This window comes from Saccopteryx bilineata, chromosome 4 (assembly GCF_036850765.1).
Source record: "Saccopteryx bilineata isolate mSacBil1 chromosome 4, mSacBil1_pri_phased_curated, whole genome shotgun sequence".
NCBI classification, from domain to species: domain Eukaryota; kingdom Metazoa; phylum Chordata; class Mammalia; order Chiroptera; family Emballonuridae; genus Saccopteryx; species Saccopteryx bilineata.
The window spans coordinates 93,447,746-93,471,857 of record NC_089493.1 but is presented as its reverse complement, the minus strand read 5'-3'; the positions used below and the strand labels follow the sequence as shown (position 1 = coordinate 93,471,857).

Below are 24,112 nucleotides of genomic sequence, written 5' to 3'. Positions count from 1 at the left end.
CACAGCCTTGTCATAGGGCTGGCCACATAGGATAAAGGATCTGGCATTTAGCAAGGTGCCCAACTATCTGGTACTCCCACAGCCTCTGCTGTGTGGCTGGGGACCCTCTTCCTTCCTAGTGGGACTGTTGCTTAGCTCATGCCCAGATTCTGCCCCTTAAGGATTAAATTCTGTTGTTACCTCAGATTCCCAGCTGATCTCCCTCTCAAGCTGAGAACACCCCCCTCTGCCTCTTACACCCGACACTGGGCACCATGGATAGTGGTGTCCATCCTGATAGTATCTGAAGTTGCCATATTTTTCCTTGGGCCATGGTTAAAATAAACTTGGGTGAATACTCCCCAATGCCCCAATCTCTCCTGGGTAGGATCCTGTTTTAGTTTTTCCTTACTGCCCGTACAAGGCCAATTTCCTCCCTGCCAACCTTGGGCTTCACCATGGCTAAAAGTAGTGTTACTGCTTGCATTTTCTAGAGTGCACACCCAGCACCTAGAGAAGCTACTTTCAGGCTTGTGAATCTGTATACTCAGGCCTTCCTAGTGAACTCTACCTTCAAGCCCTCCTTTTCAGCATTCTGAGGCATTCTTGCACCAGGAGGATCATTCTTTTACCTTAAATCTGTCTGCTTTCAAGTTACAAAAAAGGTTTGGAATAGGACAAGGGATGAAGATACCAGTTGAAGGTGTCTATGGGAGAAGAGGCAGGAGTAGGGAGAGGGCAGAGACCAGGTGGTGGAAGCATGGGAAAAAACCAACATTCCATTTCAGTTTCTAATGGGTCTGACACTGGTGGGGCCCAGGGATTGTTTGCATTTGGGAAGACCCAAAGACCCTCTGGAGAGGGTCTGGAGTGAAAGGAACTTGAGCCGTTCCTGAGCCTAGATGCCAGGGTCCCAGTAGTGCACCATGCCCCCTTTCTGCCATTCCTCTAGCTCTTGCTTACTGGGAGAGAGGAAACATTTTGCAATTAGTGCTATAGGTAAGGATGTTGACAGGGTATAATCAACAGGGCCCTCTACCAGAGGGGTGAGAATAGGCCAGGCCAGGCAGGTAAAGAGGAGACTGAGGTTTTCCTGGGGGGGGCATATTTCTGTCCAGGATATCTTGGCTCTGCACTTGGGGCCTCATACCCACCTCCATAGGCTTCTTTTGTATTCCTTTGTCCCAATTTTCATGTCAAACTCTGGGATAGCCATTACCTCACTTACCAGAGGCTGAATTTCAACATTTTTCAGATAGTCCCTCCTCCATCACCCTCTCCAGCTCTTCAGCCCTGGCCACTGCTTGCACTCCTGTCTCTTCTCTGAGGAGGTTCCGGGTCTAGCCTACAGCCTTCTCACTCAAGTCTGCTTAGTTTGCTTACCCTGTGGACACTCACCCTGCCCAGAATTCACAACCCTATTCCAATTACTGACAGCATTCTATAGAATCAAGCTTGGGCCTCTTCCAGGAAGACCTCTCAGAGTTGGACAAGTTGATGCCAGCATCTTCCCAGACAGACTGTTTCTTCTTTTTCTCTCAATTTACCTTAGGCTGCTTTGAGGCAGCCTAGCTAAAAGTTCATCTGCCTTGCCTCGGACAGATTATAAGTGACTGTTGGGGGTAGAGGATGGAGGGCAGGAGCACTGATTTCCATGTTCACTAGGGGAGTCTGCTCCTGGGATCTGTACTCTAGGAGTACTCCGTAAGTGGGAACCTTCCCGGCTACAGAGCCCAGCAAGCTCACCAGACTTCTGACCTGGCAGTGAATAAAGAGGCTTGGTGCTCACCCTGCTGTCAATCACTAGAGCTGGGCCCCCAGTGGTGAGTGGAGGTGGAAAGGGTTGGTTCTTAGGGCCCCTAGAATTTACCTGCTGAGTGGTATAAAAATCAAGAGTGTGTGGTTGGAAGATTAATAGGAAGAGGGCAGGAGGTGGAGGGCAGAGTGAAGTCCTCCGTAGGAAAAAGCAAAGTAAGGTGAGCACAAGCTGAGAAGGGTTCGGAGGCAGGGCTCAGGCTCACAGTTCATTTACGAAAATCTTAAATTTCTGATTCCTTTATTTTCAACTTTCACTTCTGGACAATGACCTAGCTATGGGACAAAAGCATTTGTTGTGCTCTTTTTTGAGCCAGGCCATATAGGAAGGATCACAGTTGGCAAAACCTCAGGCCCTGCCCAAATCCTCCTCTTGGGGGCTGGGAGTTTCCAGCCAATGGCATTCTGGTGCTTAAGGCCACTTTTTGGGTGAGGAATTGACAAGGATGGAGTGTGCAGGCCTATGACCTCTTAAGAACTTTACTTTTTAAAAAGAGCCACCCAAATGGTGGTGGTGTGAGGAGAAGGCGGTGGTGGAGAGACTGCTCTCTGGCCAGGTGCAGAGAGAGAGCACTGTGTGAGCTCTCTCCCTCTGCCTGAGAGACACCTAACTTGACAGCAGCTATACAAGGCCAAAGGGAGGCTCATCAAGTCCCCTCAGACTGAGGGCCTGGGAGGGAAGTAGTAGAAGGGAAGGAAGCTGAGCTGCTTTCTAAAGGGTTGTCACTGTGGCTAAACCCTCAGGGAGCTGGGTCACCTTAGGCAAGCAGTGGCTCATCCTCTGCTTCAACCACCCAGACTCCTGGCTCAGCCAGTGGCACCAGCAGTACGTCATCCTCATCCTCTGGGGACAGGACTATTGTGTGGTGTTCAGGTGGAGTTCGGGTTGGTCCTGGGGACCGGCTTGGTCCTGGGGGCCGAAGACTGGGCAGGAGGCGGCCTCGCAGGGCCTGCACCACTCCAGACAGCAGTGATGGTTCTAGGGGCACTGAGGGCAGTGGCCCTGGAGCCTCTGGGACAGTAGGGAGGGCTGGAGATGGGAGGGAAGCCTTGACAGGCAGTGGGGGTGCCTGTTCCCTATCCTGCCCACCTTCTGCCCCAACCTCACGGGCTGGACCTGTACTGCCATCTGGGGCTTCAGGGGGAGCGTCAGTAGATGTGACCTGGGATCTGGTCTCAGGGGTCCGAGCTGAGTTGGTTCGAGGAAGCAGGCCCCAGCGCCGGAGGCGGCGCACTAGGCGGCGCACAGACCGGCCCCGCTGGCGGCGGCGGGCACTGGAGGCACCCCCTGGAGTCATATCCTGGCGTAAGATCTGTAGCAGAGAACGCAGGTTGCCCAGCACCGAGTTCTGCAAGGAGAGGAGACAGGTATCAGAGTCAGAGGGGTGAGGAGGGCCAGAAGCCTGAAAGGGGAGGGGACAGTGGCAGGGCCACGTGGAGTTGGGAGCAGGATGAGCTAGGGTTGGGGGTAGAGACTTACATCATTAGGGTTCTCTGTAGGGAAGTCCTCCACAGGTGGGATGGCGCCCTGGGCAATGAGCTGCCCATAGGAGGGAGGAGCCTGCTGCTGTACAATCTCAGCCTCCATTCGGGAGAGGGGGGCAAAGATGCTGGAAGAAATGAGGGCTGCTCAGTCACAGGTGTTCTGGCTAGAGCAGCCTGTTCCAGCCTGGACTGGCCACTTCCCTCCACACCCGGGACAAGACAACGGAGGCTATGCTATAGGTTTCCCAAAAGTCATCTGAGGTCCCCTTCTTCCTTGAGATTGCTTCTCAGAGGAGCACCCTTTTCCCCAAACTGGACAACCCCACAAGACAAGCCATGAGCTGGTCACTGGAACCTATCCCTGCTGTGGACACCCTCATGGTCCCCTGTGGCAGCATGAGTCCTGCTTCACCCTCAGTCCCCACTCCTCTACAGCCAGCTGACCTGTACTCCTGCGTGCGAATGGCATAGAGCTTGCAGGTACAGCCCAGAGCAATGACCAGTAGCAAGCCGCACACAAGGCTGCCAATGACCGCAGCTGTAATGACTTTGCGGGGCAGGGCATAGGAGCAGTCCCACTCATCACTGCCATCGGCACAGTCTGGCTGTCCGTCGCACACCCACGTCTCATACACACACTTCTCATCCCGACACCGGAAGTTGCCAGGCTGGCAGTGCCAGCAATGTCTCTCATCTGCTCCGTCGGCACAGAAGGTCTGGTAGTTACAGCGATCAGCAGGCAGGTAGCAGGCTGTGGCACCGGGGGTGCCAGTAGCCCCACAGGGATAGTGTCCAGGTGGGCAGCTGGGGCAGTTCTCTTCATCTGTGCCATCGGCACAGTCCCATGAGCCATCACAGCGCTGTGCCTCACTGTAGCACCGCTCACCTAGGCCCTCACTGGCCCCCAGGCCAGAACTTAAGCCGCAGGGTTGGTCCCAAGGCAAGCAGTAGCCCTGCACATGGTAGGTGGCGTTGAAGCCCCTACCAATGCTCCAAGGAACTGTGTGGTAGGCCACGATAGCCTGGCCAGACAGCGTCTCCACGGTGACAGCCTTGCCATTGTTGAAGTGGGTAAGCCTGCGCAGCCGCCGGGAGGTCTCAGGGGGCCCAGGGCCATCATACACACACACTGTATCTTCATAGCCCAGATCCAGGGCGGTGAAGCGCACTGCCAGGCGCCGGCCATCATGGGGGTCCAGCAGCCAGAGGCAGGACTGGGGGTGGGAGACTGAGGCCAGATGTGAGTATCCAGGGGAGGAGAAGACCCCATAGAAGTCTTCCAAGGTGTGATTGCAGGGTGGGATGGGGACAGAGGCTGGGGTCAGGTCAGGGAAGGGATCTGAACTGCAACCTGCCTCATCCGAGCCATCTCCGCAGGTATCGACCCCGTCGCAGTGCTGGGCCAGTGGCACACAGCGGTGGTTCAGGCACTGGAACTCTTCCTGCAGGCACATCAGCCAGTCTGCAGAGGCACCATGGAGAAGGGCCATGAAGCACCAAAACTGGTGGGATCTTCCCCTCCACCCTGGGATTTCCAGTACCTGTGCTGATAGCCCCATGGACATCCCTGTCCAGCCCACCTTGGCTGTAGGAGAGTAGGAAGCCCTGGCCCATGGGTGCTCTGGCCCCAGCATAGATGTACGTGATGGTGACATTGCCCCCAGGGAGCTGCAGAGGGCTGGCAGGTGCCTCACACAGGGAGATTTGTGGCTGGAGAGGGGAGCGCAGGATTAAGCGCTCTGAGCCACAGGCCAGGTGCAGTTTTTGGAACCTACAGGAGTGGAAGAGAGCAGGATGTAAGATATTTTTGACCACCACTGGCTTCTTCCTCTCCCAGGCCTTTTGTACCCTCAAAAGCACAATTACCTACTTATCCACAATTCAAATACCCAAGTGAAAATGCAGTTAGCCAAGTTCCTTAGCAGTCGATGGCAATAGTACTAACAGAGGCCAGTGGCACCCTGAGACTATGAGATATATCCTAGAGCACTGTGGAAAAACTGACTTGTCTTTTGGGACTGTGGTAAGAACAGGTGTATTGCTTTACAAGTTGTGGCAGCATTGTCACTCAAGGACAGTGTTAGCAGTAACTGGCAATTACCATACAGTTCAATTAACCAAAAACTGCCATCCCCTCCAAATGTCTGTGATCTCTCTGCCCGACAGCTTCTCTCCAGATTGCCTTCTTCCTTCACCTACCCCTTTCTGGGTAAATTCATGAGAAGTTAACTCTGTGAAGCTAATAGCCAGGTACTAAACATGGGCCACAACACCATACCTATACTGTTTAAGAGATCTGCGGAGGCTGAGGAAGGTTCTAAGCTAATTAAGGGAATAGATCTGAATACTAGGCAAGGATGCGCAAAGACTGAGGGACTCCTCAGAACACCTATATAGGCAGCCCAAGGACTGTTACTAGAGTGATTGTTGACCTTCAGAGAGGCCAGGACCCAAGCTAGATCCCCATTCTGCTGTAATTCACTGTGTCTGGTCCAGAACAAGCCAGGCTTTTAGGACAGAAAAGGGCAAATCAAATTCCACTCTCCCCTCTGTTGACAGGGATGAAAATTCTACAAAGAAGTGATCCCTAAAGGCTTTTCCATGATGAAGCAGAGAAGGGCAGGGTAGAGGAACAGGGTCTTGCCGGGCTTCTCACCTGACCGTTACAGTCTGTTCCTTGCTGCCAAGGATGAGCCAGGTGCAGTTAGCAGGGGCAAAGCGGCTGTCCCGGTCCAGGGGCCTCTGTAAGGTGCCCTGCACTTCCAAAAGCACTGCTGGGGGGTCCTCACAGGCTGTAACAGAGGCAGTCAGAGACACTGGCTGAGACTGTTACCATCCCACCTCTCCCCAGGCTTGAGGCATCCAAGGGCCTGGGATCTTCATGAAGGAGCAGATAAACTTCTTCTCACCTATACTCTATATCAGGGGTCCCCAAACTACGGCCAGCGGCCTGCATACGGCCCCCTGAGGCCATTTATCCTCCCTGCCGCACTTCTGGAAGGGGCATCACTTTCATTGGTGGTCAGTGAGAGGAGCATAGTTCCCATTTAAATACTGGTCAGTCTGTTGATTTAAATTTACTTGTTCTTTATTTTAAATATTGTATTTGTTCCCATTTTGTTTTTTTACTTTAAAATAAGATATGTGCCGTGTTCATAGGGATTTGTTCATAGTTTTTTTTATAGTCCAGCCCTCCAACGGTCTGAGGGACAGTGAACTGTGTAAAATGTTTGGGGACCCCTGCTCTATATAGTCCTAGTCTTCAGTGGGTCCCCTCCCCAGATGCATCATAGCTTCGCCTTAAGTATCAACAACATAAACAATTTGAGGTCTGCTTTGTGCCAGCCACTGGGCCAGGAGGAGCAGGAAATACTGTCTCTATCCTCAGGGAGACTACATTCTGGCTAGGGAGATCAAAAATAGATCTTGGGAAAAAGACAAAATAGTACCTAACTACCAGGTGAGTGCTCATACTGGGTGTCAGTTTCCCCATCTGAAAATTAAAGGGCAGATAATCTCCACTCAAAAACTATGATAGGTACCAGAAGAATTCAGGAAAGAGATACTCCTTTTCTTGGGTCTTCCCTCATTTTGCCAAGCCCTAAGGCCCCAGAGGCATCATCTACTCACCAGGATTTGGGAAAATGATCCGGTCTGGATGGGCCAGCGCGCCTCCTAGAGGGAGAGCTAGAAAGGGCAGGAGAGGGAATCAGAAGTTTTCTTCACCTGAACAACTCAAGGAGAAACAGGAGCCACCGGGGACTTCCGGGTAGTTTATGGGAAGGGGTGGTGGAGCAAGGGGCGACTGAGTGCGCGGCCTCCAAGGAAGGTCTGGCAGCATGGCTGCGGGTTGGGCACGGAGATCTAGGGAAGCCGGAGGGAGGATGAGGGCTGAGGGGGGTGACTGAAGACTTCCCGGAGGTTGGGGCAGGCGGCGCTGGGTGCGGCGGCAGAGCTGGGGCCACGGGCTGGCAGGGCAGGACGAGGGGCCGCAGAGAAGGAAGGGAGGTAGAGCGTCCTGGCCGGTGGCAGCCCTGGAATCGCGGTGCCGGTGAGGAGTTTCGTTTCGGTTTCTTACCTAGGAGGAGGAAGACGAGGCTGGCCGGCGGCATCCTGAGCCGTCCGGAGGAGCAGAAAGAGTCCCGGGGCTTCTGTCGTCTACCCAGTGGGGAGGTGGCGCCGCTCCGAGCGTCCGGGCCCACCAGTGCCACCTCCCCGAGGGGGCTCCATGGCCGGGGCTCCTCCACCGGTGCTCGGGATGCCAGGGCTGGGGGCGGGGAGGCGGCGGAGGCCCGAGAGCAGGGGCGGTGCCTCTCGCCAACTTCGGAGTTGTCTTCCGGGCTGCCGCCGCGCTCTCCCTCGAAGCCGGCTCCCGATGTCCCGGGAATCCGCTCGAAACCCGGCTCCGGGGCGCACCCTCGCCTGGAGCCCGCCCGCAGGCCGCGAGCGCCCAGGTTCAGGCCTGGCCGCCACCTGCCGAGGCTGGAGGCCACTTCCTCTTCGAGCCAAACTTTGCCGACCGTAACTTGCACGGCCGGCCCGGGGGTGGCTCAACTTCTCCAGTGCGTCCAGGAAGGAGAGCGCGGGGACGGGGGACAGGCAGCACGGCCCAGTTCCCCGGCCCTCGCCCGGGCGGCTCTCCGGACAGCCCAGGGGTTGGAGCAACCGGGGCAGAAGAAGGGGGCGGGAACGAGCTAGCCCCACCTCTGCTCTACAACACGCGGCGCCCCGCCCACCAGCTCGCCTTAACCCCTTTCCCGCCCTGCGGGACTTGTCAGACCGGCCTCCTGACCGAGCTTCAGTCTCCAGTTTTAACTCGGCTTTGTTTATTCCTTTCCGTGTAACACGTTTATTACAGGACATATTTGTCAGAGGACAACTGCTTAGTCCGTAACTGTCATGTTTTTCCTTTGGACTCTTAAGGTCTCAGGTCTTTTTTGTCCCAGTGTCTGAGGTAAGGTATCACTTTTTAAAGTGAGCTTCTATTATAGAAATTACCACACGATGTTAAAAACTATTTGTTTACTCATTGTTCCAGCCCCCGCTCCGCCTCTTCTCTGAAAACTGAAACTTCCTGTTTACCTTTGTACCTGCTGGGTTTCTCTCCTGTTTCGACACAGTAAAAACTCAATAAATGCTAAATAAAGGGATAAATATGACTTCCACACTTGCTGGCTTTGTGACCTTGAGAAAATTTCTTTCTTTCTCTTTTTTTTTTTTTAGAGAGAGAGATGAGTATTAACTCGTAGTCTAGTAGTTGGAGCACTTTAGCTGTTCACTGATTGCTTTCGCATTGCTGCCTTGAAGGGGGGGTGGTAGGGGGGTTAGGGCTCCAGCTGAGCCAGTGATCCCATGCTCAAACCAGCGACTTTGGGGTCGTGTCTATGATCCCGAGCTCATGAGCCCGCACTCGCACTCAAGCGGAAGAGCCGGCGCTCAAGCCAGTGACCTCCGGTTTCTAACCGGGGTCCTCAGCGTCCCAGGTCAATGCTCTATCCACTGTGCCACCACCTGGGCAGGTGTTGGGAAAATTTCTTAACCTCTCTGTGCTTCTCAGTTGTAAAATAGAGATAATAATAGTGCATCTCCTTGGTAAGGTTGTTGTCAAGCCCTTAGGGAGATAATGCAAGTTGAGCATATAGGACAGGGGTCGGGAACTTATGGCTATGAGCCAGATGTGGCTCTTTTGATGGCTTCATCTGGCTTGCAGACAAATCTTTAATTAAAAAAAAATAACATTAAAAATATAAAACATTCTCATGTATTACAATCCATTCATTTCCTACAGCTCATGTTCATGGTTGCGGGTAGCTGGAGCCAATCACAGCTGTCCTCCGAAACAACACCAAATTTTTATTGGATAATACGTAAGGTACAGGGTCTTTGTATGGCTCTCACGGAATTACATTTTTTTTTTTTTTTTTTTTTTTTTTTTTTTTTTTACTTTTCTGAAGCTGGAAACAGGGAGAGACAGTCAGACAGACTCCCGCATGCGCCCGACCGGGATCCACCCGGCACGCCCACCAGGGGGCGATGCTCTGCCCACCAGGGGGCGATGCTCTGCCCATCCTGGGCGTCGCCATGTTGTGACCAGAGCCACTCTAGCGCCTGAGGAAGAGGCCACAGAGCCATCCCCAGCGCCCGGGCCGTCTTTGCTCCAATGGAGCCTTGGCTGCGGGAGGGGAAGAGAGAGACAGAGAGGAAAGCGCGGCGGAGGGGTGGAGAAGCAAATGGGCGCTTCTCCTGTGTGCCCTGGCCGGGAATCGAACCTGGGTCCTCCGCACGCTAGGCCGACGCTCTACCGCTGAGCCAACCGGCCAGGGCCCGGGATTACATTTTAAAATATGTGGTGCCTGACCTGTGGTGGTGCAGTGGATAAAGCATCGACCTGGAAATGCTGAGGTCGCCGGTTTGGAACCCTGGGCTTCAAACCTGGTCAAGGCACATATGGGAGTTGATGCTTCCAGCTCGCCCCCCCCCCCCCCAGTTCTCTCTCTGTCTCTCCCCTCTCTCTCTCTGTCTCTCCCTCTCTTCTCTAAAAAAAAAAAAAGAATAAATAAAATAAATAAATAAATAAATAAATAAAAATAAAATATGTGGTCTTCATGGCCCTCTCAGCCAAAAAGGTTCCCCACCCCTGATATAGGAAGTGCTCCATACCTGGTAATAATAATTATTAGTCACAGGAGATTTTTTTTCTTATTATTTTCCAAGTGAGAGGAGGGGAGACAGAAGACTCCGCATGTACCCTGACTGGGATCCACCTGACAATTCCCATCTGGGGTGGATACTCTTCCCATTTGGGGCCATGCTCACAACCCAGCTATTTTTAGCACCTGAGGTGGAGCCTCCTCAGCACGAACCAATCTAGCTATGGCTTCTGGAGGGAGGGAGAGAGAGAGAGAGCGAGAGAGAAGGGGTAGAGAAGCAGATGGTCACTTCTCCTGTGTGCCCTGACAGGGAATCAAACCCGGGACATCCACACGTGGGACTGACGCTCTAATACTGAGCCAACCAGCCAGGGTGAGAAATTTCTAATTTATGTGGGTTTGAGCTACCTATTTCCTATGGCACTCATAGGTAGTATTAATAAGCAATACCAATAGCAAATACTTTTTGAGCTTTTCTTTTTTCACATTTCAGGCACAAAACTAAGTACTTTTCAAGTGTTTGCTCTTTTATTCCCATCAACAATCTTGAGAGGTAGATACTATTGTTACTCTCAATTTATAGATAAGGAAACTCCCAGTACAGAGAGGTTAAGTGTTTTGCCCAAGATCATGGATCTAGTAAATGCTGAAGCAAAGGTTTGAACCTGGGTAATCTTGCTTTGGATAGAACATATACTTGGATCCTTACTACTCTCACTCGTTTACAAATGGTACAGAACAATTTTATGTCAATGACATTGGTTTAGATGTGTTCAAAACTGGGATCTCAGCAGGGCCTGAAGCCACAGAGTTGATCATAAAAATGCCTTCTTCCACTTGGACCCATGCCCTTGGTCCTAGGCCCTGTCTCTCTCTGCTCTACTGCAGCCCTTGGGAATAATGAGGGCAGAAATAGAACCCTAATTGTGAGAAGAAGATGTTGAGCAACAGGAAGAGGGGCAAAGAAGTTGGGTGTATTAAAAATATTTAAGTCATAAAAGCAATCATGGAGCTTTTAGTATATGTGCTGCCGAAGCGAGCACAATCATGGAGCTTTTAGTAGAGTGTTTGGCTGTGTTCTCTATGCTGGTTACTTGGCTGATACCTGGAACACTTGAGACTTCAGTTTAGCTTCAGGGAGCTTTCAGTGTAGTTGGAAAGAGAGGTCAGATACATAAACTAAAAATCCAGAGAGCCATGGGAAGTACACATGGGAGCCAGCATGTGGGTGGCTGAGAAATGTGGAAAGGAAGCAGGACAGATGGTGGTGAGATGGGAAGAGTTGCAGGAAGCAGGGGCAGGAGGAAGAGAGCTCATGGTCTGGGGGGTGCTGAATAAACAGAAATTTGCAGAAAATAAAATCAAGATTTATGCTGCTGGGAGAGTCATCATCATTATCATCATCAGGAAGAAACTGCACCAGGGTAGAACAAACTTTCATTGTATAAATATTTATTAGAATGCCTTCCAAGTTCAAGGCACTGTGCTAGACATATTTAAGAGGGAATTCAGGCCAAAAAAAGATGATGAAGAAGTTAAAGAGGTGCTTATAATGGATTTTTAATTTTTTTAATTGATTGATTTTTAGAGAGAAAGGGAGAGAGAGAGAGAGAAATGTCAATTTGTTCCACTTTTAATATATTTTTTTATTAAGTGGGAAGAAGGGAGGCAGAGAGACAGACTCCTACATGCGCTACAACCAGGATTCACCTGGTAAGCCCACTACTGGGGTATGCTCTGCCCATCTGGGGCTGCTGCTCCATTGACTGGCAACCGAGCTGTTTTTAGCACCTGAGGTGAGGCCATGGAGCCATCCTCAGCACCCAGGGCCAACTTTGCTCGAACCATTCTAGCCTTGGTTGTGGGAGGGGAAGAAAGAGAAAACAAGAGAGAGAAGGAGAGGAGGAGGGGTGGAGAAGCAGATGGTCATTTCTCCTGTGTGTGCTGACTGGGAATTGAACCTGGGACTTTCACATGCTGGGCTGATGCTCTACCGCTGAACCAACCGTCCAGGGCTTGTTGTTTCACTTATTTGTGCCATTATTGGTTGATTCTTATATGTGCTTTGGGCATGTTGGTACAATGCTCTGACCTATTGAGCTACCCAGCAGGGTCAAATTTAAGCTTTAATTTGTTTAGTGAGTTTACATGTCCAGACTCACATAAATCACATCCTAGACCATCAAGTACATTTAGGAATGGGACAATGGAGATATTCTTGGAATTCTTTGAGGAATTATGAAAAAATAGTGGAAGCAGTGGAAAATGGGCAGATGTTTGGTTTTCAAAATGATAACGTATAACTTTTATAGAGTACTCATCATATGCTTGTCATTGTCCTATGCATTTCATATATTTATCTCAATCCACACCACACCTCTAGGAAGTAGGTGTTTTTTTTTTTGTTTGTTTTTTTTTTTCATTCTTTTTCTGAAGCTGGAAACAGGGAGAGACAGTCAGACAGACTCCCGCATGCACCTGACCAGGATCCACCCGGCACGCCCACCAGGGGGCAACGCTCTGCCCACCAGGGGGCAACGCTCTGCCCACCAGGGGGCGATGCTCTGTCCATCCTGGGCGTCGCTATGTTGCGAACAGAGCCACTCTAGCGCCTGAGGCAGAGGCCACAGAGCCATCCCCAGCGCCCGGGCCATCTTTGCTCCAATGGAGCCTTGGCTGCGGGAGGGGAAGAGAGAGACAGAGAGGAAGTCACGGTGGAGGGGTGGAGAAGCAAATGGGCGCTTCTCCTGTGTGCCCTGGCTGAAAATCGAACCCGGGTCCTCCGCACGCTAGGCCGACGCTCTACCGCTGAGCCAACCGGCCAGGGCTGTCCTCATTTTTTAATTGAGGAAATCAAGTCATAGATGGGTTAGATAATTTTGTCAAGATAAAACAACTAGCAAGAACTAAGGTGCTACGGTCTGAATGTTTGTGTTTTCCCAAATTCTCTTTTGGGAGCTGTATCAATAAAAATACCAGGTTTATCGTGCACAAAGCCAAGAAAACCAAGGATGCTAGAATCTGAATTTATATCACATTGTCTTTTTTTAAAAAAGATTTTATGCCTGACCTGTGGTGGCGCAGTGGATAAAGCGTCAACCTGGAAACACTGAGGTTGCCGGTTCGAAACCCTGGGCTTGCCTGGTCAAGGCACATATGGGAGTTGATGCTTCCTGCTCCTCCCCCTTCTCTCTCTCTCTCTCTCTCCTCTCTATAATGAATAAATAAAATCTAAAAAAAAAAAAAATTAAAAAAAAAAAAGACTCATTTATCTTTAAAAAAAAAAAAAAGATTTTATTTATTTATTTTATTTTATTTTATTATTATTATTTTTTGTATTTTTCTGAAGTTGGAAATGGGGAGGTAGTCAGACAGACTCCCGCATGTACCCGACCAGGATCCACCCGGCATGCTCACCAGGGGGCGATGCTCTGCCCATCTGGGGCGTTGCTCTGTTGCACCAGAGCCATTCTAGCACCTGAGGCAGAGGCCATAGAGCAATCCTCAGCGCCTGGGCCAACTTTACTCCAATGGAGCCTCGGCTGCGGGAGGGGAAGAGAGAGACAGAGAGGAAGGAGAGGGGGAGGGATGGAGAAGCAGATGGGCGCTTCTCCTGTGTGCCCTGGCCAGGAATTGAACCCGGGACTCCTGCATGCCAGGCCGACACTCTACCACTGAGCCAACTGGCCAGGGCCCCCAAATTCTTATGTTGATTTTCTAACCCTCAAAGATGATAGCATTAGGTTTCTGGCTGGGTAACTAAGTGGATAGAGCTCTGTCCTGGTGCATTGAGGTTGCAAGTTTAATCTCCGGTCAGCGTATCTATGAGAAACAACTGCCTGACCTGTGGTGGCGCAGTGGATAAAGCGTTGACCTGGAAATGCGGAGGTTGCCAGTTCGAAACCCTGGGCTTGCCTGGTCAAGGCACATATGGGAGTTGATGCTTCCTGCTCCTCCCCCCTTCTCTCTGTCTCTCTCTCCTCTCTCTCTCTCTCCCTCTCTCTCTCTCCTTTCTAAAATGAATAAATTAAATAAATAAAAAAAAGAAACAACTAAATGGAACGAGGACTTGATGCTTTTCCCCCTTCTCTTCCTCTTTTTCTCTCAAGTCAATGGAAAAAAAAAATAAAGATGGTAGTATTAGAAGGTGGACCTTTGTGAGATGCTTTGGTCATGAGGGTAGGGCCCTCAGAACGGGACCAATGTCTTATAAAAGAGACTACAGTGGGAGCTTTTTCTGCCATGTGAGGACATAGTGAGAAGGCACTGGCTATGAACTGGGAAGAGAAACCTCACCAGAAGATGACCATAGTTTCTTAATCTTATACTTCTCAGCCTCCAGCATTATGAACAACAAATTTCTGTTGTTTATAAGCTATCCAGTTGGTGATATTTTGTATAGCAGTCTGAATGAACTAAGATGGAAACTTGATTCTGAGAAGAGGAGTTGCTGCTCTAATAAATACCTAAAAGTGTAGAAGTGGCTTTGGAAGTGGGTTATGGGCAGAGAGAGGCTGGAAGAGCTTGGAGGTGCATCCTAGAGAAAGCCTACATGGTCATGAATGGACTGTTATGGGCACTTCTTGTGAGGGCTTAGAAGTAGAGGAGAGCTGTAGAAAGAGCTTCGGTTTTCTTAGAGACTATGTATGTGGTAGTGAACAGAATAGAAGATTGGTAGAAATATGGACAGTAACCTGACCTGTGGTGGCGCAGTGGATAAAGCATTGACCTGGAAATGCTGAGGTCGCCGGTTCGAAACCCTGGGCTTGCCTGGTCAAGGCACATATGGGAGTTGATGCTTCCAGCTCCTTCCCCCTTCTCTCTCTCTGTCTCTCTCCCTCTCTGTCTCTCTCTCTCCTCTCTAAAAATGAATAAATAAAATTAAAAAAATAGTTAAAAAAAAAAGAAATATGGACAGTAAAGTTTATTCTGTGAGGTCTCAGATGGAGATGAGGAGTATTGGAAACTGGAGGAAAGGCAAGCCTTATTATAAAGTGGGAAAGACCTTGCCTGAACTGTGTTCAAGTCCTAGTGTTTTGTAGAACGTAGAGCTTGTGAGCAATGAAATTGAATTTTGGCTGAAGAAACTTCTAAGGAAAATGTTGAAGAAGCAGCCTGGTTTCTCCTGAATGCTTATAGTAAGATGTGAGAAGACAATGATGGTTTACAGGTGAAATTTTTAATCAGGAAATATGCAGTTTTTGTTTTTTGTTTGTTTGTTTGTTGTTGTTGTTTTTTACAGAGACAGAGAGAGAGTCAGAGAGGGATGGATAGGGACAGACAGACAGGAACAAAGAGAGATGAGAAGCATCAATCATCAGTTTTTCGTTACAACACCTTAGTTGTTCATTGATTGCTTTCTCATATGTGCCTTGACCACGGACCTTCAGCAGACCAAGTAACCCCTTGCTCAAGCCAGCGACCTTGGGTCCAAGCTGGTAAGCTTTGCTCAAACCGGATGAACCTGCGCTCAAGCTGGTGACCTTGGGGTCTCGAACCTGGGTCCTCCGCATCCCAGTTCGACGCTCTATCCACTGTGCCACTGCCTGGTGAGGCAGGTTCAGAATTTAAAGATTTGAAAAATTCTTATTTCTATGTAACATAGTATATATTTTATTCATTTACCATGTTTCCTGCCTGCTCCTCTCACAAGAACATAAGTTTAATGGGGGCGAGAATCTATATGTTTACTGGTGTTTTCCTAGTGCCCAAAACAATGTCTGGCACAAAGTAGGTACTCAATAAATGTTTGTTGAATGAATCAGTCAGTCAATGACACTCAGTCATAGGCATTACATAGATTATGTCTTTTGATCCACTCAACTATTCTTTATATTATTAGCCCCATTATAAAGATGAGGAAATTGAAGCTCAGGGAGGATGTATAACTTGCTGAAGGTCACCCCACTAGTAATCATAAAACTGGATTCAAACCCAGATCGTGTCATTCCAGAGCCCTGTTTCTAACACTGTGTAATACTGTCTCTTTGTGTACTGGAAACTATGTTTCAGAAGATTGATAAAATGAATTAATCCAGAGGATGGTGATAGGAATGTGTGTGGGGAGGTGTATCTAAACATGTCACATGATAAGCTGTTTATGGAACCAGAAATGCCTTTTTTTTTTTTTAAATGAGAGGAGGGGAGAGAGTGAGACAGACTTCCACATATGTCCTGATGAGGATTCACCCAGCAACCCCCATCTGAGGCCGATGCTTGAATCAACAGAGCTATCCTCAGCACCTGGGGCTGATGCCCCTCTGAAGGGGCTGAGGCTTGAACCAACTGCTGCAAGAGGGGAAGAGAGAGAGAAAGGGTGAGGGAGGGAGAGAGAAGCAGATGGTTTCTTCTCATGTGTGCCCTGATTAGGATTGAACCCAGGATGTCAGTACGCTGGGCCGACTGGCCAGGGCCAAAATCTCTTTTTTAAAGATTTTGGCCCTGGCCTGACCAGACGGTGGCGCAGCGAATAGAGCATTGGCCTGGGACTCTGACAACTCAGGTTCAAAACCTTGAGGTCGAAGGCTTGAACGCAGGCTCACAAGCTTGAGAACGGGCTTGCCAGCTTGAGTGTGAGAGCATAAACATGACCCCATGGTTGCTAGCTTGAGCCAAAAGGTCACTGGCTTGAAGCCCAAGGTTGCTGGTTTGACAAAGGGGTCACTGGCTTGGCTGGAGCCCGGTCAAGGCACATATGAGAACGCAATCAATGAACAACTAAGGTACTGCAATCATAAGTTAATGCTTCTCGTTTCTCTCCCTTCCTGGATAGAGACTTGGCCCTGCATACAGATGTCCCGCATTCAATCCCGGTCAGGGCACACATGAGAAGCCACCATCAGCTTCTCTCCCTCCCTCTCACCCTTCTCTCTTTCTTCTTTACTCACAGCCAGTGGCTCCGTTGTTCAAGCTTCAGTCCCCCAGAGCCGCATCAGCTTCAGGTGCTGAGGATAGCTTGTTTGATATTTGATTTGGTTGGTTATTCGCCCCACAGGGGAGTTGCTGGGTGGATCCCCATCTGGGCACATGTGGGAGTCTGTCTCACTATTGTCCCTCCCCTCACTTAAAATTTATTGATTTATTGATTTTTAGAGACAGGAGAGAGAGAGAGAAAGGAAGGGGGAAGAGTAGGAAGCACCAACTTAGAGTAGTTGCAATGAAGAACTGATGCTTATCTCTCCCTTCCTGTCTCTCTTTCTCAAAACAAAACAAAATAAGAATTTGTTTATTCTGTATAGTCTAAAGGGCAGAAACTGGAATTAATGGAACAAATAAAGTCAGCTTATTCCCTGCTTGAGGTACAGAAAACTGAGGGTGCAGGTAGGGTTAGTGCAGAGGGACACCTGTCCGGGCCTTCAGGGCTATTGACAACGATGGATTCATGGATTTCAGGGTGGCATAACTTCGCAGATGAGAAGGGCAAAGGGGAATTCTGGAAGCAAGTTGTGTTAGATGGTAACATGAGGCCAAAGCAAGTGAAAGGAGGTACATAATTGTGCTTCTATTTCTAAAGAGTAGAGCTCCTAAAATGGGGTTACTGGGTCAGAAGTGGTATATGTAGTTTTAATTATAATAGATGGTACAGGTAACTGTTACAAAAAATATTAGAGCAGGTCACATTCCTATAAGTTTGAAAGTACTACTCTCCTATTATCCTCACCAGCATTGGATATACTGCCCCTATATTCTTTGATACTATAAATTAAAACAATTATACTTAGTTTCTCTAATTTGCATTTGCCAGACTACAGTGGGGTTGATCATCTTATATTTGTTAGCCATGTGACTTGCCTAGTCACTACTATCCTTTAGTCATTATTATTATTTTTTTAGATTTTATTTATTTCTTTTTAAAGAGTGAGGAGAGAGAGAAAGAAAGAAGGGAGAGGAGCAGGAAGCATCAACTCCCATATATGCCTTGACCAGGCAAGCCCAGGGTTTCCAACCGGCAGCCTCAGCATTCCAGGTGGATGCTTTAGTTTTTTTTTTTGTTTGTTTGTTTTTGTTTTTTTTTTGTGTGTGTGTGACAGAGATAGAGAGGGACAGATAAGGACAGACAGACAGGAAGAGAGATGAGAAGCATCAATTTTTTATTGTGGCACCTTAGTTGTTCATTAATTGCTTTCTCACATGTGCCTTGACTGGGGGGCTACAACAGAGTGAGTGACCCCATGCTCAAGCCAGCAACTTTGGGCTCACGCCAGTGACCCTGGGGTCATGTCTATGATTCCACGCTTAAGCTAGCGACTCTGCGTTCAAGCTGGTGACCTTGGGGTCTCGAACCTGGGTCCTCCGCCTCCCAGTCCGATACTCTATACACTGCACCACCGCTTGGTCAGGCTAGTCATTCTTTTATTGAGTTATGTTTTCCTTATCAATTTGTAACCTCTCTTCTTTTTTTCTTTTTGATGTTAGCGCTTCAATTGAGACATTTTTTCACAATTTATTGTTTGTGTTTTCAGATTTACTATCTGTTTTCCATGAAAAATTTACATTTTATGTTAAGAAAAAGAAGAAAGTAAAAGGAGGAAAAGTCCTGGGGTAGGAAGAAAGGAGTCAGGGTCAGGAATGCCTTTTAAGAAGCAATTTCAAGCCTGACCAGGCAGTGGTGCTGTGGATAGAGTGTCGGACTGGGATGCAGAGGACCCAGGTTTGAAAACCCGAGGTCCCTGGCTTGAGCAAGGGGTCGCTAGTTCTGCTGTACCTCCTCCCCCAACCCCCGTCAAGGCACATATGAGAAAGCAATCAGTGAACAACTAAGGTGCCACAACAAAGAATTAATGCTTCTCATCTCTCTCCCTTCCTATCTGTCTGTCCCCTCTCTCTGACTCTCTCTCTGACTCTGTCAAAAAGAAAAGAAAATATTTGGTATAATTTAAATTTTATATTTAACAAATGAAATGTTTAGCACGGCAATAATATAGTCTTTTTTTTTTAGTGAGAGAGAGAGAGAGAGAGAAAGATAGGAAGGGAGAGAGATGAGAAATATCATTTCATGGTAGCAACACTTTAGTTTTTCATTGATTTCTTCTCATATGTGCCTTGATAGGGTAGTGGGGGGAGGCGGTGCTCCAGCCCAGCCAGTGACCCCTTGCTCAAGCCAGTGATCTTGGGCTTCAAGCTAGCAACCTTTGGGCTCAAGCCAGTGACCATGGGATCATGTTGATGATCCCCCACTCAAGCCTGCAACCTCAGCATCCCAGGCGGACACTCTAACCACTGCGCCAACACCAGTCAGGCAATAATATAGTGCTATTTACAAAATGCCTATAGGCATTTTTTAACATTTTTAAAATTATTATTAAATTTAATGCAGTGACATTGATAAATCAGGGTACATATGTTGAGAGAAAACTTCTCTAGATTATTTTGACATTTGATTATACTGCATACCCCTCACCCAAAGTCAAATTGTCTTCCTTCACCTTCTATCTGGTTTTCTTTGTGCCCCTCCCCTCCCCCCCTCTTCTTCCTCGCCCCCCCCCCATTACCATCACATTCTTGTCCATGTCTCTGAGTCTCATTTTTATGTCCCATCTATGTATGGATTCATACAGTTCTTAGTTTTTTCTGATTTACTTATTTCACTCCGTATAATGTTATCAAGGTCCATCCATGTTATTGTAAATGATCCGATGTCATCATTTCGTATGGCTGAGTAGTATTCCATAGTATATATGTGCCAAAGCTTTTTAATCCACTTGTCCTCTGACGGACACTTGAGTTGTTTCCAGATCTTCGCTATTGTGAATAATGCTGCCACAAACATGGGGGTGCATTTCTCCTTTTGGAGCAGTTCTATAGTGTTCTTGGGGTATATTCCTAAAAGTGGGATAGCTGGGTCAAAAGGCAGTTCGATTTTCAAGTTTTTGAGGAATCTCCATACTGTTTTCCACAGTGGCTGCACCAGTCTGCATTCCCACCAGCAGTGCAGGAGGGTTCCCTTTTCTCCACATCCTCGCCAGCACTTATTCTGTGTTGTTTTGTTGATGAGCGCCATTCTGATTGGTGTGAGGTAATATCTCATTGTGGTTTTAATTTGCATTTCTCTAATGATTAATGATGTTGAGCATTTTTTCATATGCCTATTGGCCATCTGTATATCCTCTTTGGAGAAGTGTCTATTCATTTCTTTTTCCCATCTTTTGATTGGATTGTTTGTCTTCCTGGTGTTGAGATTTACAAGTTCTTTATAAATTTTGGTTATTAACCCCTTATCAGATGTATTGTCAAATATGTTCTCCCATTGTGTAGTTTGTCTTTTTATTCTGTTCTTATTGTCTTTAGCTGTGCAAAAGCTTTTTAGTTTGATAAAGTCCCATTTGTTTATCCTGTCTTTTATTTCACTTCCCCGTGGAGATAAATTGGCAAATATATCACTGTGAGAGAGGTCGGAGAGCTTACTGCCTATGTTTTTTTCTAAAATGCTTATGGTTTCACAACTTACATTTAAGTCTTTTATCCATTTTGAGTTTATTTTTTTTAAAACTACAAAATCTAAGAACCTTATAAGTGTGAGGCTGTGATTAATGGTTCTCCAGGCCCCAGGGTTAGGATGAGTTTAGGAAGATGTGTGTAGGTTAGAGGCTTCCCCTCAGCCCCTCCAAGAGAGGCCTAGGCATGATCTTCAAAAGCCTCAGAGAAGTGTCACAGTTATGTCCCACCCTTAGATGAAGGAGTTACAGAGGCCTGCTTGCCTTGGCTAGAGGGAGTTCTGTCATAGCATTCTCAGGTCCAGGAGTGCAGACCCACCTGGCCCCCTACCCAGGGCCTAGGGGACAGGCATCCTGAAGTGATCAGTGTCTGAGGCATCCACAGGGGGGCAGTGTGACAACTCAGAGGAGCTCTAAAAAGAGGGCTCCAAAGTGTCTCCCTTACTTCCTCTGGCACACCTTCTGTCCTATATTTCCTCAACTCTCTCTTCCTTCTTGGAGTTATTCAAGGGCTGCCCACCAAACCCCGCATAGGGACGGGAGACGGAAACTCTGTATTCCCTTTCTGCAACTGGAAGAAGACTAAGGCTTGTCATCCTGTTGCGCCTACCGCCCCATCCCTTTAAGTACAGTTGTCCTGGGTGGAAACATGGAAAGTGGAAACAGGCAGGTTAATTGTATCTGTGGTCCTGGGGTGGGGGGTGAGACGGTTGGCTTTGCCTCGGCTTCTCTTTCTTTGGGCTTGGTTTGCAGTGCCAATACGCAGCACAAGGGGGAGCTACCACCTTGCAAAACTCACTCAGCTAGTCTGCGGCAGAGGGGGTGCACCCCCAGCCAGGAAGGGGTGCCTCTCTGGCCCCCTTTTCCAGCTTTCCTCCAACCATAATTTATTTTGCGTGGCCATGGGATGCGGGTACCTCTGGAACACAGGCCAATATGGTGGAGGAGAGCCTGGGGACAACTGGAAGGAGATGAAAGAGGTATAGGGAAGACAGACCCTGCTGCTGGGTTCTTCAGGTCAGAGTCCAGGTGCAGGTTGGAGTGTGTGTGCAATCAGACCAGTTGATCTTTTTAGAAGAGCTAGACCAACACAAGCCAGTACTAACCACTCCCGGTTTAAGGGCAGACTGGTGGGGAGGATCGACACCTAAGGAGGCCTATAAGGGACAAAGTAGTAGTTCTGAAGTTATGAACCTTTAAAAAAATTTTAAAAATATTTTATTTACTCATTTTTAGAGAGACAAGAGAGAGAGAGAGAAAGCGAGAGAGAGAGAGAGAAGGGGGAGGAACAGGCAGCATCAACTCCCATATGTGCCCAGGGTTTCAAAATGGTGACCTCAGCATTCCAGGTCGATGCTTTATCCACTGTGCCACCACAGGTCAGGCATGAACCTCTTTATTTCAATATATTTTTCTTTATTTTTTAACCTTTTAATGATCGAGGTCAAATATATAGTAATGCTACAGAAATAAGGTTTACAGAAATAAAATAAGGTTTAGTGTGTAGCTCAATGATTTTTTAGTTTACGCATTCACTACTTATACATAATACTTTTGTACATATGTATACAATACTTACATATTCACAAGCACTATTGTTTATTTATGTTTATATCACAGCTTTCAATGGCAATTCAAGTCAACAACTTTTATTAAGTTAAAGGGCTTCTGTAGCCTGACATTATTCTACTGTTCTGTAAGAAAAGTAAGGACAGTACATGTTAGTCCAGTGGCTGTGATAGAGTCAGTATTATTATAAGTCATGGTCATTCCTTGACAGAATGCTACCATTAGTGCCTTGGATGGCAACACCAGGCTGTGTTATCACTAGCAGTGGCCATATTTTTGGAATCCAAAGTGAGACAAATTGTCATGTCTGAATATACTAAGTCATAGAACCTGGGGAAGATATTATTGGATCTGGGATATATGGTCAGGGCAGCCACACTCTAGCACAGTTAGGCATAGAGTGGCTAAGGAGAGCATTTTTGGAATCGGTTCTGCTCTTTGGACTGGTGCTACATGTCTCTGGAAGCTGGGCAAAGGGTGACGTCTTTGACCACAGGCAGATCAAAATGAGCTGGAGGCCTGTTGCATGTGTGAATCCGCGAGGCCTTCAGAGGCATCCGTGTCCCATCTCCCGCCCCCCGACCTTTGTGGTCAGTCTGGCTTTGCCTCACACAGACCTCATGACCCCATCTTGCCCCAAATCAGGGAAATGCCCCTAGTGGGAAATGAAGTGAGTGAGCAGGATGTGATCCATGGTGAGGCAGCTCCCAGACCTGGCCTGGTCCCTGAGTCAATGAGCTCCTTCAGGCACTCAAAGGAAGTCCTTCCGCCAATTCACTATAGTGAGAACACCTCTTCTGTCCCTTCTATTGCCCCTCCCTATCCAGGTGTAGTTTTCTGGGGCCAGTAAGCTAATTTCCTCCTCCTCTAAGTCACAAAGGGTCCCTTTGGAGGAATAAGGGACCCTGGAGAACCTGGCCTCAGCATGGAGTCATAGGAAGCTTCTGCCTTGGAACATATGACAGCTCTGGTCTGGGGTGCCCGATCCTGTTGTGGAACCCCTGGGTCCAGGATTGGCTAGGGACAGAGGAGGACAGAGGGGGCTGGGCCTAACTGGGGAAGGCTGGCCTGGAAAGCTCTCAGCCATGGGCCCTGGGCCAGGGTGGAAAGTATGTGTGTGAGCTCATTTGGAAGGTGGCTTCTGGCCAGTCAGGCCTGCCTCCCTCTCAGGCCCCCACTGCCCAGCCTCCTTGCAGGCTGCCTCTGGGTCTCTCCTGTCTGGTTTCCCAAGACTGTCTGAGTGAGAAAGGCAGAAAGCCACAGGCTAGGTGTGCAGGAATTGATCTTCTAAAGGAGGTGAATTCAGATTTGGGGGCTGGCTGAGAAGGGGGAGCAGGGAGCGCAGGACAATACAGCATCCGTGACTGGGGTTTCCTGAGGGCTTTAGGGAATGGGAACTGACCCTGAAGGCCCTCCCCTTCCCCTAAGCCAATGCCACAGCCATTCACCACCCCATGCTCCCCCTACCTGCTGCCATTGTCCTACTCTGGCTTCTGAGTCCTGCTGACTTCTTTCTTCCCGCACGCTTGTTCCTTCCCCCGAGAAGGGAGGTGACTCTGGCAAAGTGGACTCCTGCCCTTCTTCCCCTGCACCCCCAGTCCCCATGCTGGTGCTGGATGTACCACAGGGCACAGTAGACATGTATGCTGACAGACCTTACTACACGGACTCCCAGCTACATGGGTTCCACAGGGGCAGGGACACTTAAGAAACATGGTCAGAATCTGCCTATACAGAAAAAAGAAATCAGACAGACCTGGGTTTTAATTTAGGCTGATGATCTGTGACTTTGAGCAAGCCTTATCTGGGCCTCCATAGGGCATCTGTAAAATGGAGGTAGTGTTAGTGCCTGTGTCATCGGGTGTTTTGAGGATCTCAGCAATTGTTGGTTTCTTGCCACCTCCCCTTAGTAGGAAATGGAAATAGGGATTCGGAGGGGAGAGGACTGGGAAGTCCTTCACATCGTGGGGGAAGGGGCACTTGGGGAGGCACCGTGAAGGCCAGCAGAGCTGGCCAGACTGTGTGTGTGTGGTGGGCACCCTGTTTAGTCCCCTCTTCTCTAAGCGCCCAGCTCCACTTAGATCTTTCCTTCCCATCCAGCTTGACCCACTGCCTGGCTGGCAGCCTTGGAGGCATGGGCCCACGGGTGGCAAGAGCCCTAGAGAAGGGGGTGATGACCGG

The 24,112-nt window shown here is 48.7% G+C and overlaps 1 protein-coding gene and 1 pseudogene across 2 annotated transcripts; both read right to left on the bottom strand.

Moving 5' to 3' along the window:
* Positions 1-2,018: 2,018 nt before the first annotated feature.
* Positions 2,019-7,960, bottom strand: LRP10 (LDL receptor related protein 10). 2 transcript variants are annotated; one of them, XM_066277421.1, is made up of 7 exons: positions 7,358-7,960; positions 6,910-6,966; positions 5,936-6,071; positions 4,821-5,050; positions 3,724-4,741; positions 3,275-3,404; positions 2,019-3,143 (listed from the first exon to the last, which is right to left on the bottom strand). In XM_066277421.1, exons 1-7 carry the CDS (start codon positions 7,389-7,391, stop codon positions 2,553-2,555), a joined length of 2,196 nt encoding a protein of 731 aa, XP_066133518.1. In that variant the 5' UTR covers positions 7,392-7,960; the 3' UTR covers positions 2,019-2,552. The 2 variants fall into 2 exon arrangements, with proteins under 2 accessions (XP_066133518.1, XP_066133519.1); XM_066277422.1 differs by having other exon boundaries at positions 4,860-5,050; positions 7,358-7,959.
* Positions 7,961-12,885: 4,925 nt separating this feature from the next.
* LOC136337116 (small nucleolar RNA SNORA8) lies at positions 12,886-12,995 on the bottom strand (annotated as a pseudogene).
* Positions 12,996-24,112: the final 11,117 nt, after the last annotated feature.